This window comes from Clinocottus analis, unplaced genomic scaffold, assembly GCF_023055335.1.
Source record: "Clinocottus analis isolate CAN_PGR_092001 unplaced genomic scaffold, fCliAna1.0.p SCAF_7, whole genome shotgun sequence".
In the NCBI taxonomy this organism is placed as follows: Eukaryota; Metazoa; Chordata; class Actinopteri; order Perciformes; family Cottidae; genus Clinocottus; species Clinocottus analis.
In genome coordinates, this window is record NW_027176229.1 from 15,974,808 (window position 1) to 15,990,576 (window position 15,769).

Below are 15,769 nucleotides of genomic sequence, written 5' to 3' on the forward strand. Positions count from 1 at the left end.
TTTAAACATAAAACTCAAAACCGGAGAACCTAAATTATCTTTGCAATCAACAACAAAACAATTTGCAATAAAGCAGTTAGCATCCGACATGTGTTAAGTGTTGCACTGCGAGTAGTCCCAATAATGGGGTCAATTGGGGTCATGTCAGAGTAGTTCAGGCCACAAGCCATAACCGACACATTAGCAGCCAAATGGGGAGGAAGCTCAGCTGCTACGTGACGACTTATTAACGAAGGTCCCCAGAGTCAATGGCACTCAGGATGTCTGTGCTTGTTCCTTTGAGGCAAAACTGCAGTGTATTTCTCCAGCACAGAGTCAAATAACTGAGCCATGAAAGCATTCAGACATCCTCACAGTTAAAACACAATATGTATTAACAGTCACAAAACAAAATAATTTTATGGCATGATCAAGACTTCAAACATATATACAGTCCACATATTTTATCAAAACATTGTCGAGGCAGATGAACAAGTGCATGACAAGTGTCCGACGAGAGTGGTTTCCAGATTGAGAAGTGGTTGCCAGAGAGGCAGCTGAGGGAGGGTTTGAGGTCACATTCATTGAGCATTCTGCTTGATCTGTGGGCTCATATCAAGCAACCAGGCAATGGTCTCCTGCAGGAAGTTCATGCTGTAGTGGGACGCTATATTGCGAAACACTGTGATCTGCTCAGAGAGGGTCTTTAAAAAAAAGAAGGGAACAAAAACAGCTGTTAGAACAATGCAACATGGGAAAAATCAAACGCTATCATCACTACATTGAACTGATAAGATGAATTTGAGAGTAGAAACCTTGATTGGGAACGTGAGGTCAAAGTCTCCGGCACATCTGCAGTACAAAGGCATGTTTGCTTCCTTCACTCCTTTACATTTTGTACACACCTAAAATCACAAAGTGTTTTTTATCAGTGAGGCAGCTTCAGCTAAATTATTAAGTGTTGTATAACAGAGTTTGACCACGAAGGAATTTTTCAAAATTAACATTTTATATGAAAATTACTGCCCTGCTAAATCTTTACAATAGAGATGTCCTTTTTCAATAAGCTGTTTATTTTTTTTCCCCCTCAAAGATTGTTTGCATTTGCCTTTATCTGATAGTGACAGTATACTGTATATGCAGAAAGGAAACATGGAGGGAGAGAGAAAGGATGAGGGGGAGGGGGTGGAGACATACAACAAAACCAAAACATTATAGTTCATGTTGTTTATATTAACCACAAGGACAATGAACAACCCCTAAACTGTTATCTAGTTAGTCATTTATTCTGTATTTAAAAAAAAAAACACAAGTGTGTTCCCTTACCAGGTCCTGCAGCGTATAGCTCATCAGTTTCTTCTGCAGAGCTTCCACCAGAGCCATCTCAATACACTCAGTCTCATACTGTGCCTGGCAGTTGGCGCAGAACCACTGGGGCAAAACCGATCCATCCTACAAGGAGAGGAAATAACAGTTCATGCAACTGGAATCAGGAGTAAGAACAGCGTTAAATATTATGCCAGCATTTAAGCGCTCCTCTTCTCACATGTGCCACAGACGGGTCCTTGCAAAGGTCGAGGTCGCGACAGAAATTGCAGTGGTGGCAGATAACCTCTGGCAGGATGTAGGAGCTACAGGGGTCACAGAATTGGGCTTCCCCTGAAAACTCTCCGACATCCACCAGACGCAGGAGGTCTCTCTTCAGCTTGTTCACCTGGTTCACTATGTTGGTATCCAGGGAAAGGACCTGGACAGACAAACAAGGGAATTGCCATACGGTGAGAGGAAAATCATGACGTCAACACATGAAAAAAAGCTTTGTATGTTGCAGTACTTAGTAATATTGTGAGTTGGAGTACTTAGTAATATACCTGGCAAACATATTTAATAAACTCTAGTGCTGGGTTGTTGAGTGGCAGGTGGGATCCAGGCAGGACGGGGAACATCTCTGAGGCCTGGTTGACACTCCTGGTACCCGCCACCTTCTTCTGGATTTTTTGAGTGATGGTGAAAAAGTTCTGTGTCAGTTCATTGGCCACATATTCCTGTGAGAAGGAGATCATTCCTGTGGGGGAGAGAAGAAATATCCTATTTGAGAGGAAATCGATCTAAACACAATTGAAATTGTATAAAGTCTAACCGACACTCATCTGTGGAGACTCTAATGAGTGTAATGTGGAGTTTGTGTGAAACACAATAGAACTCTTTAGTAACTAAAAACATCTTACCAGGAAGAGCACTAAAATCCCCCACGGCCTGCTGGGAAGCCTGGCTGCCACCACGTCTTTTGACTGGCGTTGCTCCAGGAGCGTTTCGTCTCAGCTCCCCTTTCATGCTGTGATAGACCGCTGCAATGTAAGCTGGCATGGAAAGTTTGTGGGTAAGAATTGGTAGGAATAAAAACACCAAAAAGTAAATTGAGTATAAAAGTATTTTTACCGGAGACAATCATGAGGAAGTATTTCTGGCAGGAGGCAGTTTGGGGCAGATACTGCATGATGTTCCAGTTGCTCTCAATCAGCTCCTCCACCTCCGTCTCTCTGTCAACATCATCTTCCTCAACATCTGCTTCATCCTCGTCTTCATCCTCACTGCCCTCCTCATCTCCCTCCCCCTGACTCTTTTTCTTCTTTTTAGCTGCTTCCTGGTAAAAAAAAAACACACAAAAAAACATGGAAGAATGAGTTTGTCTTCTGCTTTTTTTAAACAGTGCAAATATATTGTAAGTTTCAGTTTGACTTACGTCTCCGCATGTGATGCCAGATTGCAGTTTGCCCTTCACACCGCCATAGTTGGATGGATCCATCCACAGCAGGAACTCCCAGCATCGGGAGAAGGAAATGGACAAAGAGTGGAAGATTTCTCTGGAGTGGATGCTAGAGGAACAGCCAGGGAGGTCATGTTTCAGTTACAATATGACAAGAGAGACTGAAAAGTCATTGAAAAAAGAAAATACCCTTTTGAGATGTTTTAAGGACAACTGTACTTTCAAAATATTTTTTTAGTAATACTCATTAACAATATTTCCCAAAAAGTTCAAAAGCTGCTTCAATGCTGATCTGAAGGCTAGAACATTTGGTGTTAGCCATAGCAATATTTCAATAACCAAAATCCCCCTAAGATACATTATTTACTGTTGCAATATTTATATATTTTTTTGTATACTGGCCTAAATTCACCATTAACCTTTTCCCTCCATTAGTCTAATGGGCGGTTCTCCACTTTTAGGGTTACTTTACAGTATTCACTTCCCATAATGGAGACCGCAATACAATCTATGACAACTAACTGTTCTAATGAGTAATTATGTTTTTCCTTCTGATTTTAGTGTTCTGACTTTAACTTCAAACTATTGAAGAGAAACTTAACACAAATATGGACTACTTTAATATAGGTACATTATTTTTACATTTGATATAAGGATACAAGTATGTCATTTATACATATAAATTGCATACATCTAGTGATTACATTCCTACATAATGCAAATATATACACACACTCTCCCACTGGGTAAATGTCTGACCTGTTGGTGATGTATTCCACGTAGCCGATGGCATCATCTATTCTGCGTTTCTTAGTGCACAACATGATCCTGTTGAAGTTTCCATACACCACAGTAGAGCCGAGACGTTTGAACTCTGAAACCAACCTGACATCAGAATAGGAGAATGAGCATTGGTGCCGTTCTGCATGTAACATGTGGAGATATAACAACGCGATATAAAAAGATGAAAAGCATTATGATAAGAATCACAATTCACACCATTTAATTACATTAACAAACAGTGATCACAAATGATAATTAACAATGATATTTAACACAAGGACAGCTCAGCCATTAAAAAAGTATATGAATAGTTCAGCTCTCACAAGTGGCTGATTCAAAAGATGTATGTACTATGACAAAATAAACAATGTTTAATAAACAAAGATGTTTTTTTTGCAGTATAGAGAACGATGTGGCACTCACTGTAGAAACACCTTCTTCATCATGTTGTGCAAGGTGCGGTGCAGTGCGGGGTCATAGAGCAAAGAGCTGGGGGAGCGCAGCCAGCGGTAAAAGTGCATCACTTGGTTGTCTGCGTACACATTGTGGTACTGCGTGATCTCTCTGACCCATCCAACCACCATGCTCTTCAAGATCCTGCTCATACAACACGAAGGGAAAAAACACAATATTCTTCCTTGCCCCATCTGCATTGTTAGAAAATATATATGTGGGTTTAAATAGTCATAAACAACAGATGTTTACACACCTGAAGGTGTTGGAGCAGAGAGCAGTCTCATCATAGCTGGCGAGAGCACTGGCTCCCTGGTTCCCCGACATCATGTCCTCCAACGAGGCCTGCTGGATCACATCAAAACTGACCCCCAGACTAGCTCCACCCTCCATGTCATTGACATGTTGTGATTGGAGGATGGTGTTAACTGCCAGACTCTGCAGGTCCAACTCCACACACACTGAAAGAAACGGAAACCAGATCGTCCATAAAGACAGCGAAAGACGCTTCATAAAATATACAGTTGCTTGATGATCTTTTGCGTTTTCTTGGATGCAGATTAAGTGTGTTTTCTGGTGTGTGAGCACACCTGTGGAATAGCATCCTTGAGCATTGATCTCCACAGAGCCCCGGTCATCACTTTCCATGACCAGGCGACTGTCATCAGCCTCTCTTCCTCCGAGGTCGGGCCTGGCTGTGGGGGAAAGCCACAACAGGTGGTTGTGTTTCCGTAGATGTCTTGCCAGGAACAAGTCTGAGCCGAAGATGGACACATCTTGAGGCAAGTTCCCCACAGGTAAGTGGTAATACCTGGGAGCAAGAGACATTGGACGAGTTCAAATGTTTTCTGAAACAAAATTCCAAACTGAGAATAGACTTCCTTAGACGACAAAGCGAGCGTGCCGGGGTGTCAGTAGGGAAGATGAAATCCACAGAGCTAGCAGTGTGTGGTTTGTACCTGGCCATGTCGAAAGCCTGTGACAAGCAGCTGTCCAGGTTGAGGTAGTGGCGGATCATGCGTCGGGCACCGTGCCGTTGCCAGTCCAGCACGTTATAGCTGATCTCATCAACCACATGTACCGGAACGACGGGAAACTCTTCAAGCACCGGCATCCCTGCTGCCAACCGCCGCAAATCCCAGTTTGACTGCACCGCGATGAGGGTGGGTCCGCGGCGCTCCTCCTGTAAACGGCAACAGACACTTAGTTATATATCAAAGATTTAGCCATATGAACAGAAGTCGAAATATGGATGAATGTAATGATTAGATAGTCAGGTCTTGTAATAGCTCTAGTGTGTTTTACCTTGTAGTTTAGCAGTATGCGTTGAAGGGCGCGGTTAATAGCCTTCGCGTCATTTTCAGCTCGGACCTCAAAGTTGTGTTTCTCTGGAGGCAGGAGTTCTTCACTCGTCTTCTCCAGGAGAGCAATGCGCTCGGCTGTATAGAGGTTAGTCAGGTTGGGCATCTGGTTGCTTCTGACCTTGGGAGATAAATCAAAGACCGAGCATAAGGATTGTTTTCTGCCAGCTGGGTAAAGGATGCATCAACATTGATATTGGTCTTATTTCTTCTTTGGTAAATAAAAAAAATTGACTCCATGCATTTGTTGGCACTGGAGGAACCTCACTTGACAGGATACAACTCAAAACTCCAACACTTTGACCTTCGAAGAAATAAAGACATGTTGGAAAAATAAACATGTTGTTCTTACTGTGTCCAGGACAAAGATGCTGGCTTTGCGCTGAGAGGGGATAAAGAGGCCAAACAGAGCCTTGTGACCTTGACTGTGATGATACAGGTACATGTGCCGAACACTCCCTAAAAGAGGAAACACACCACCACCTTGTAAAACCTGTTCCAGATTAAGTTACAGTGCAGTATCACATGATTACAGGCAAAACATTAGACAAATGGTCAATAAAAAAACAATAACCCCTATGAGATCATTGCAACATCAATTCAAAATGACCAGTGCATCAGGCGGGTCTCACCAGGTTCCAGGTAGCTGAACTGGGCCAGAGACCTCCTCTCCAGATGCTCCAGGTCAAAAGTGTCAGCCTCTCTGCCCGCCAGATCCCTCACAACATGTTTATTGACCATACAGACACATCCGAGCTGCACCAGTGCACGAAACAACAACGGGACCTGAAAGAGAGCATTCTGTTTACTGGAACAACTGACACACAAAAAGCATAAGTAAGGATATGAAAACCTTGAAAAACCTCCTGGAGGTGTATAAATGATACCTGTGTTTCATAGACTCCCTCGATGTCCGGAGCAGACAGGTCAGCGTTGATCTCATTGATGTGCTCCTGGTACATGTCCTCTGGTACACAGTACTCATAAAGGTAGTACACTATGTTGGAGCGAGGCAGCAGGCGATTCACCTAAAGACGAGCAAAAGTATTTGGTCAACCTTTAATGACACAAAAAAAAACCCAGCAATGTATTTTTTTGTTACTACATTCTCTGATTGCATGCCTTTTTGTATGTGGCTCCCTCTTCCTGTTTTGGGACTTTCTGATTGACATAGAAGACCCGAGGGATGTTCAGCTTCATGCAATGGAGGTCATGTCCAATCACAGCCCACAACTTGTACAGACCAGGATGACTAGTCTCTGCAATCTGAGAGGAACGTGTGAGAAGATTAGAGGATGTTGGTATTTGTTAAACTGACTTGAGGATGATAATGGGGTGACTTTCCCTCACCTGCACAATTTGCCATGGCATGTCCAGGATGCTGCGTGCTGTTCTGCGGAGGAAGCTTCCCAGGCCGGTGGTGGGACCATCTCTGATCACTCCTCCTCCTACGGGTTGAGCTTCACCATCCAGAAGCCTCCTCCTCTTCTTTCTCTCCTTCCTCTGTCTTAGCTGCAGCTCCCACTTCTTCTTATGGTAACGCATCCACACTAGCCGTTCCGTCTGTATACAGACACAATCATTCTTTGAACGTTTTCCAATATATCTTCAGGAATACAAGAACAAATTGTCTCAAAATATTATAAGTGTCATGTCCAATATATTCAGACGGCATAAGAATATTACCCAAAGAGGAGGAATCATCTGACACAAAGGGCAACACGTTGTGGTTGTTGCCCGTTGGCTTACCCGTGTCTCTCCCATAGGTGGGGGCGGCCCCAGAATCTCTCTCCAGGACTGAGTGAGCTCGACATCCTGAGACTCCACTTGGCTTTCTTCTCCCTGAGAGGCCCGTTTCCGCTTGGTGCTGATGAGGATGGCTGGCTGCAGACGTTTGGCTGGCATCCCAAAGTCCTCTATGTCGGCAGTTAGGCCTGCTTCAAGAGGCTGATGGGCCACCTGAGAGAAAAGAGGCCATTCAGGAAAATTGGTGCATATTGGGGACGAAGTGTGGGCTAGTGGCTAAAGACCCTGTCTCTAACCAGAGGAAAGTCAAATTGGAAAACATCTGCACATCCCTCGGGTTTCTGACATCGGACTGTGTTGAAAGAACATTTTGCTGTGAAGTGAACAAACCTGTCTCTTGCCCTCACTGGTAAACAGCTCGCTGATTTTCTTTTGCTTGAAGATATCATTTTTCTCCAGGAGTTTCTTGTGAAGCCAGTCTGGGTGCCTCACTCTGGGTACCGGATTCTTCACCTGATGACACAATTACATTATTATCTATACATCAGGTATAGATAATGGTACAGGGTGAGATCCATGAAATGTGTTGGATTTTTACCTGTTGAAGAGCTGCAGGGATGGTGATAATTTTCTGGATGGCACTTCCCAACCGCTCTATGTAATAACTCCAATCAAGAATCTGAAAAGGCCCACCAACAGACATTTTAATGTCATGGTAAATTCACACAGACAACTGAAAGTACATAAAATGTTTGTTTACAAACTCACAGAGCGGATGTCCAAGTCATGCAGGCTGGGCATTTTCAACCACTTACGAAGGAAATGTTTCTTCACACTGGGCTCGGCCTGAAAGATGGCAAGAGGAATGGCTCTGATGGAAAAAGACACAAATCAATGAGTGTTAAACGCAAAGCGTAATATCACAAAGTGCTTGTTCGCCACAAACATTTACCATCTGACATCATTTTATTTGATCCCAACAACATCAGAAAATCTATCAGATCTAGTATCATGGCAGTGTGTTTTTGAATCAAGTAGTTTTTGTACATGTTGTACATTTTGTGGACTTATTGAACAACTTACAGTGTAGCTAGAGATGGAAAAGCCAGGAGAAGCTAGACTAAAGCATGTGGATGAAATTGTAGCTTCATGACTGCCATCATGTCTAACCGGCACTTGAGGACAAGGGAACTGTCATTAATTAATAACACCTCTACATTTCCTAATATGACAGGTTGAAATGTCCACCATTAAAAAAAGACCCAGGAAGACCAAAAACAGCTGCTCACACCAAGAATCTGTCTCGCCTTCAACCTGCTTGGCTTTGAAAGCAAAAGGTGGACATTTTACAGAACGAATACAACGTTGAAGAATGTCTTGTGCAATGTGTAAAACTGTATTTTCAGAGCTGTTGTCCCACCTTTCAGTGACAGGCGAACCCTCAGGTTTCCGGGAGATGACGTAGCGACAGCTCAGGCCAGCATCTTTCACCATCTGGTCTCCCAGGAACTCAGCCAGTCTCTTAGCTGTGCTGATAGACAAGGACTTCTGCTCTCCGTAGTCTTCCAGCCTTCTGGACATCGAACGATTCTCTGAAATCAGTTCAAACAGCTCCACATCTGGCATGTTGGCAGCCTAGAAAACCAATGAAATAAATGAATTAGCTTTTGTGAAGAACACTTTCTCTGCATACAATCGTTATTTTCAAATATTTGCTCGAGGCCTGGTTAACCCAAGTTACACAAAACACGTCTGAAAGCATGATGTGAATGTTGTGCACTCCTAGAATGTCATTTTATACATTTTGATCACAGGTTTTACCTTGCTGTACAAAACGTCAAGCCAGTAGTCAGCCACTTTGGCCACCGAGGCGTACACCTCATCCAGATTGGTTCCTTTGAGGAAAGCCTCAAACACTGACGACTGAAAAATCTTAATGAGCTGGAGCTCTCCTCTTCTCTTCACTTCAAAACCCTTCAACTCAGCCAGAGAGCCGTCTTCATTAAACACAGCGTACCTAACATTAACAGAGGAGACTTAAATCATTACAACTGAAAATTTTAAATCGAACCTTGACAATTCACCAACGTTGGTAAAAAAATCCATTTAAGCCAACAGGGACAGTCTAATATGACATTTAATCACAGAATCCTCTCGCGCTTTACCTTTTCTTCAGCTTCTTCCCTTCCTCCTTTGAGGCAGGCAGGATCATGGCCAGATACGGTCCGTCCACCTCAAAGAAGATGCTGTTCTCAGACCTGATGTTGTAATTGAGGGACGCAGGGTCGACCAGCTCGTGGTACTGATCGTTGGTGAAGCTCTCCTTCACCAAGATGTTCAGCATGGCCCCAGGGTAAGAGATGGTCACTGTGGGCTTCTTCTCATTACTGGTTTTCACCACAAAGTTCTCAGGGAACGTGTTGGGCAGGACACACCAGATACCATCAGTGTCCAACTCGAGGGGCCTCCTGAGTCACAGAGCAGTAGAAGTGACAGATGTGGTGAGTGCCAGATTGAAATGTATCGTTTTTAAATTCACATACTAGGAGGTTTGGTGATTTCATCAGGAAAGAATGCGCTATTCAAAGACAATTCAGTCATGCAACCGTAATATGACCTGCAATACAAACAACATCCGCTACTAAAGTAAATGGGATTGGAGAAAAAGAGTCAGACAAGAACGATACAGCGGGCGCTGGATGCAAGCCCACATGTTGGCAAGAAACTGCTGATAATACGTTTGTTCAACAAGGCGGTGGATCTTTTCCAGCTCCATCTTTCCTGAGTTGGAGCTGACCTTGCACTGGCTAAAGACGTCATTTCTGCGATGAGGCATCTCATTATCGGTGTGATGCTCACCCTATTTGTTCGATGAGCTCTCTGGCCTGAGTGATGATGTTGGCTCCAGTGTAGCACACAATGCCAGCCATCTCCATGGAGTACCAGCGCGCCCTGGTGGATATACAAAGGCCGCACAGACATCAGCTCTGTAGCAGAGTACCGTTAATCACATAGCAGCGATGCCCGATTTCACCGGCAGCAAAGACTTTAGAGCTCATGCAACAGTGCAAGCAAGAAGATGTGAGATGGTTTGATTGAGGAAAACTGTAGTTTACTCCTACCCTTTCCTCATGACGTAGCCGTAGAAAGAGTTCAGAATACATTTGTGAGCCAGCTGAAGAGAATCGTACAGGATCTCCATGTTTTTGCAGCGCTTCATCTCAGCAGCATCTCCGCTGTCCTGAGCTGCTGACAGTTTCTTCTTCCACACCTTGAGCAAAGATAGCAAGTACTTTACAACAAGTCATTTTAATGGGCAAGAAGAATTTCAATCACAATGGCAATTACAAATGTGTAAAGGCTGAATTGTTAGAAAGGGAAGAAAACATTCATAACGGATAGAACAATGTAATGAGTTTAAAATAGCCCACAACATGGGGATGATTGTGATTTAAGTTGCTGTAAATACCAAAATGTACCTTGTGAAGTCCTTTGAATTCGTAACGCCGATCTCTGAAAGCTCTCACGGTGTCAACGTAGAAGGAGTTCTCTCTCTGACAGATGGTTGTGACTCGCTCCTCCCGCCTTGTAACGTGCGTCTTCTTATAGGCCCTCTTACAGTAGTCTGAAACCAACACAAGATGGCTCAAACTATAGTTTGGTAACCAGTAATTAAAACTGCTTATATACCCCCAAATGAAAATATAAAAAGACATGAAAGAAGAGTACCTGCCAGACGTTTCTTCTCATGTTTGGCCTGCTCCTCCCTGTTCAGAGTGTGGAAGGCCCGAGGTGGACCGTTGGGGAAAAACGGTGGGAACTTCTCAGACTCAAGTTGCTGCTGGATGCGGTGGAACTCACTGCGGCTCGCAGGCACTGCAGCCGGAGGGAAAAGTGTGAATTTAGTTTACTGTATCCTACATTAACACGGTAGAAGCACTGTGTCTTTTAAGCTTCTCAGTTCCTTGTCATAAACAATGACTTACTGATTTCCCCTCTCCATTGCCAGGACATACTCCTCTGGCAGGAGGCGCCAGGCTTGTTGAAGTCACAGGCAGCACAAGTGGCCTCATCAACCATTGCGGATGGCTGTAAAAGTAGAAAAGTATTGAATTCCTATATTTCTATATTTTTTATCCCGTGCATATTTCTTTGGAGGTTTCTTTTACCTGCAGGCGGTTGGTGAGGATGATATTGGGGTACATAGCACCAACATCCAGATGGTAGATAAGGGGGCATTCAATCCTGTTTGGGACCTCTTTCAGGGAAGTCAGCTTCTTTTTAATCTCCTCGCAAACCTGAGAAAACAAATCATATTTTAGAAATTCCAACTTTTAAAAATCAATGCCCAAATTGAAGAAAATTAACAAAACAAACTCACTAAAAAAAAAGAAAAGAAAAGGCAACATACCTCATTAAAGTTGATGACTTGCTCAAAAGGTATTTTCTCCTCTTCCTCAATGGCATGGCGCATCGTCCTCTCAACTCTTTGCAGCAGGAAGTCAAAGGCTGCCGGGTTCTGTCAACACACCAGACCAAACTGTCACGCTTAGAACAAACAGAAAGCAATGAAGTGAAGAATCAGCTGTAAGTTGAACTCAGAGGTACCATCTTGAAACGGCAGGGGATGTCACTGCGAAACACTCCGGACTCCAGCGCCTCCACGTGGCCGCCCACGTATGTCTCGGAGTCCATGACGTGACCGTCATCTGTCATCTTGTTGAAGACCTGCTCCTGCTTGTTGGGGAAGACGATGTTTGCGTGGAAGGCCTGCACCATCAGCAGAGCTTCACATAGAGTCCCAGAACCTTTACGGAGCACCTGGAAGAAAATTCCTGATATTTAAAAATGCCTGATATATTTTTTTATTATTATTTTAGCCTTTCATATACATATATTTTTTTTTACAAATGCACACAATAGACAAACCTCATCAGGGTCCATGGGGATGATGGTGCACAAAGCAAAGATGAAGGGGTGAACATATTTCATGTACAGGTAATATGTGGCTACGGCATCTGACACAGAGTAGGTTGCTAAAGTCTGACAAAAAAGTAGAGAAAGGAAAAAGTCAACAAAATCAAATCAAATAAAAAAAATTCAATCCTCTATTTCTCAAGCTGTGAAAACTGAAGTCCATCTGTGTACCTGTGGCTCTTCAGTTGCCATGCGGCACATCTCCTCCGGGTCCAGCTCCACTGGGTCGTAGCCCAGTTTGGCCTTCGCTGCTGCCTTCAAATTATGACTTCCCACCGGCAGATAGCTGTCTCTCTTTACCCACCTGAGACAGAAAAGAAGCAGGTTGGGAGGATGATGTTAGGAAACTGAAATCATTTAAATGATGTTTAAATGTTCATGCAAACCACACAGTTTACACTCACACATTTAAATAGTGTCAGAGGGGTACAAACCTAAAGCAGTCCATGTGGATGGCTTGACTAGACTTGTACTCTCCCTGGTTATCCTTCTGGAAACCGATCTCCCGGTACATGTTCAGTTCATGGAGCGCAGCCCGGGTCTCGATAAAAGGCCAGTCAAAGAAGTCTCCGTTGTAGGTCACAAAGATGTTTGGTTTGGTCTCTTGAACGTGATCAAACCACCTCTGAAGGAGAGCTGCCTGCAGCCAAAGTCAGGTCACCACATGTTATTGCACTGATGCAACCAGAGCGTTATATTTACACTTAACAAAAATATGAATGAAACACTCGCTCCCATTTCCCATGTGTTGGAATAAAAAGACCCGGGGCTGTGCCCTAAAAAGGCTTATTTCTCTTGAATTATCCGTACAAATTTGTGTTAGTGAGTACTTTGGCACTCTCTTGCCAAGATAATCCATCCACCTAAAAAGGTGTGGCATTTTAAGATACAGATTAAACAGCATCACTATTACACAAGTGTGCTCTTGATTTGCAAAGAAGTAATAACTTGGACCTAAACAAATTTGTGACTGAAATTTGGTAAAGATTAGCCCTTTGAGTGTTTTTCAGGTCTTTAAATTGAACTTGTGAAAAATGGCAGCATTTATATATTTGTTATACAATTTCAAGTGCTTCAATCTTTGATGACACTCTAGTATATCTACCTCATTATCCTCGTTGAAAACAGTGAACGGGCCTTCATATTCAGGTTTGGGAGTGAAATCAAAATCTTCAATGTTGTCAGAGACAATCTCTCTGTTTGTGATTAGAAACCCCTTGAAAAAGCAAACACAAAGTTAGTAAAACTGACACAGACTAATACAAGAAGAATACATATCACAAATACAACTCACCTGTCCATCAATCATGTAGGAGATCATCATAATCTGATCGCTCTCTGCATCTGGAAATTTGAGCGGAAGCTTGGTGGTCTCAATGTCGAAAGCCATAACAACAGGGTCCTAAAAAAAGAACAAAAAACCCCCAACGTTTTACCGAAGTCGCTGAATTAATGAAAGATTCGATGTTGCAACACAATTAATGAAATTCTCATACTGGTCTCTCCACAAGATCATCTCTTCGAACAATCTCTGGTGGGTAAGCGCTGCCTCGGTATCGAACATTATACCAGTGAGCCTGAAAAATAAAAACAATCAAGATCAGAACAACCAGCATGTGTATCTTTTAGAGCATCGGCACAACAGGAACCGTTCTTTACCACGTGGATCTTGAGATCGATGGACAATCGCACATGATAGGGCACATCATACTCTCTCATGTCCACGATGTTGTCCAACTGGTCTGAAAGACTCTTTGACGTCCCGGCTTCGTCTGCTGAGTTCACATTGCCACCTGACAAGGCACTAAAGCAACCAACAATGGTGTCATCAGATCAATATTAAACTTGGAATAACAGGGTTTTTTTTATAAACTAATAAGATGGATGGTACCTTGATAACATTGAGGTGTAGGAGTCATTGGACTGCTCCCTCTCTCTGTTTTTGCGTACTGCCGGGGTGATCTCACGCTTGACCTTCATGAGGTCGTCCGTGTTGCTAAACGACAGCTTGATGTAGCTTCTCTTCAGACCAACAAGGTGATTCGGCTGAGGAGAACAGTAAAAATGGCTGTTGAGTTAAAATCTTCTTCTAGAATAGCTTTTATTTTAGTTTTCATAATATGAAACACTTTAACGCTGACACTAAAAACCAAACTCTCACCAGGTCTAGGTCCTCTTTGGGTATAACTTCAAGCTTTGCCACCTTTCCTTGAAACTTTCTCGACAAGTACGAGGTAACTTCTCTCTCACAGTTCTGGAAGTAAAGTTGTCTTTCAGGAAAAAGTTGTTGAAAAGGATTACATGGCATGAGATGCAAATGACAAACACGGTCTTACCTTTTTAGTAGCAATGTAAAAGTATGGCTTGAATGGGAGGGCCACCTGCAGACAGGATACACGTCAGGAGGGACATGTAATAGCAGTGGAAAAGGCTGTATGCACATGATTATGTTATTATTAAATAATGTTCCCCCAACACACCTTAAACCTGCTTCCATCGTCCTGTATGAAATAATAATCCACAGCACTGATCATCCTCTTGTCATCGTCCAGGATGTCAGCCTAGAAGTAGAAAAGTGTCTCGTTCAGTATCAGACATTCAAAAGCCCAGACATGACACGGTGTGTGTGTGTGTGTGTGTGTGTGTGTGTATACTTACAGAATGCATGTTGATCAGCCAGCCCGTTTTCTCCCCCGGCTCCTTCATCCTGTCAAAACCAAAGCGGGCGTCCATCTCGTCGGTGAACTGAATCCGCTCCAGCCGCTTGAGGGCTGACATCGCGGCTCCATCCTCCCTGGTTCAAACACACATAACAGCTACTTTAAACAACGGGCTGCTCATGTCATATAATGAAGGCAAGGCAAGTTTATTTGTAGGGCCCATTTCAAACAAGGCGATTCAAAGTGCTTCACATAAAACCATTAAAAGCATCAAAACATAATGCAGAAGAAAGCAATATTTAAAAATCACATACATTTTAAAACATAAAAAAACTGTCGAAAAAGCAAAAAATAGAATAAGAGTTGAAGTATCATGTTGATCCCTAACACGTCACAAGGTACAAATCAGGAAATAAATGTTATAAATCAGGGCAACAATAATATATAATCCCCATATACAACCTCTAAACACAATTTAAACAATAAATAGTATTAAGGGTTAGAGTGTGGGCTTAAAGGGTTAAGAAATAAAATGCAGTAGTGAGATGCAAAAATGTATATCCTTGAATCTGGTTCAATTAAAGGCAACAGCAAACAATGAGTAGCACTTCGTAGACTGGGTTCGTCTAGACTCCTTTCAAGGGGAGCATACGGGTTTTTTGTCAGACGGGGAATCAACTCACTGGTTTTCCTGGTCCCCTCCACTTTGTCCTCGCGCTGCTTTGTACCGTCCACTGTTCTGCAGAACCATCTTCTGTCGCGCTCTGCTGCCTCCGACACGGCAAAATAAATTAAACTCCCGCTTAGTTTGTAAAAGCGAGCCAGCAAAGCCGCATTTAAACCGATTTTGACGTTAATTCAAAGGGTTGACCTGCGGGTTTCTCTGTCGCTGTCACTGACGCTGCTTGTGTTTTCTTATTTTGGCGCGTACTGGCAGTTGCCGCGAGAGCAGAGCAGAGAAGAAGAACAAAGATCGTGTATTATTGAGATTAACCACTGGGATCAAAAATGCAGAACCGTTTAACGATCTGATTTAGTGGTAA

The 15,769-nt window shown here is 43.1% G+C and overlaps 1 protein-coding gene across 1 annotated transcript; it reads right to left on the bottom strand.

The window, feature by feature from the left end:
• Window positions 1–23: 23 nt before the first annotated feature.
• pole (polymerase (DNA directed), epsilon) lies at window positions 24–15,636 on the bottom strand. The gene is made up of 47 exons (XM_068604943.1): window positions 15,410–15,636; window positions 14,725–14,860; window positions 14,547–14,627; window positions 14,403–14,447; window positions 14,228–14,320; window positions 13,958–14,112; window positions 13,726–13,870; window positions 13,563–13,643; window positions 13,361–13,468; window positions 13,172–13,282; window positions 12,501–12,706; window positions 12,238–12,370; window positions 12,019–12,132; window positions 11,698–11,910; window positions 11,501–11,608; window positions 11,259–11,387; window positions 11,076–11,178; window positions 10,819–10,965; window positions 10,569–10,714; window positions 10,212–10,360; window positions 9,949–10,041; window positions 9,255–9,557; window positions 8,911–9,106; window positions 8,510–8,724; window positions 7,858–7,960; window positions 7,688–7,768; window positions 7,480–7,602; window positions 7,093–7,302; window positions 6,694–6,906; window positions 6,466–6,609; window positions 6,231–6,371; window positions 5,976–6,129; window positions 5,696–5,802; window positions 5,288–5,464; window positions 4,942–5,165; window positions 4,573–4,793; window positions 4,239–4,443; window positions 3,953–4,126; window positions 3,506–3,631; window positions 2,723–2,855; window positions 2,419–2,623; window positions 2,208–2,339; window positions 1,851–2,044; window positions 1,526–1,726; window positions 1,306–1,431; window positions 795–884; window positions 24–683 (listed from the first exon to the last, which is right to left on the bottom strand). Exons 1-47 carry the CDS (start codon window positions 15,475–15,477, stop codon window positions 561–563), a joined length of 6,885 nt encoding a protein of 2,294 aa, XP_068461044.1. The 5' UTR covers window positions 15,478–15,636; the 3' UTR covers window positions 24–560.
• Window positions 15,637–15,769: the final 133 nt, after the last annotated feature.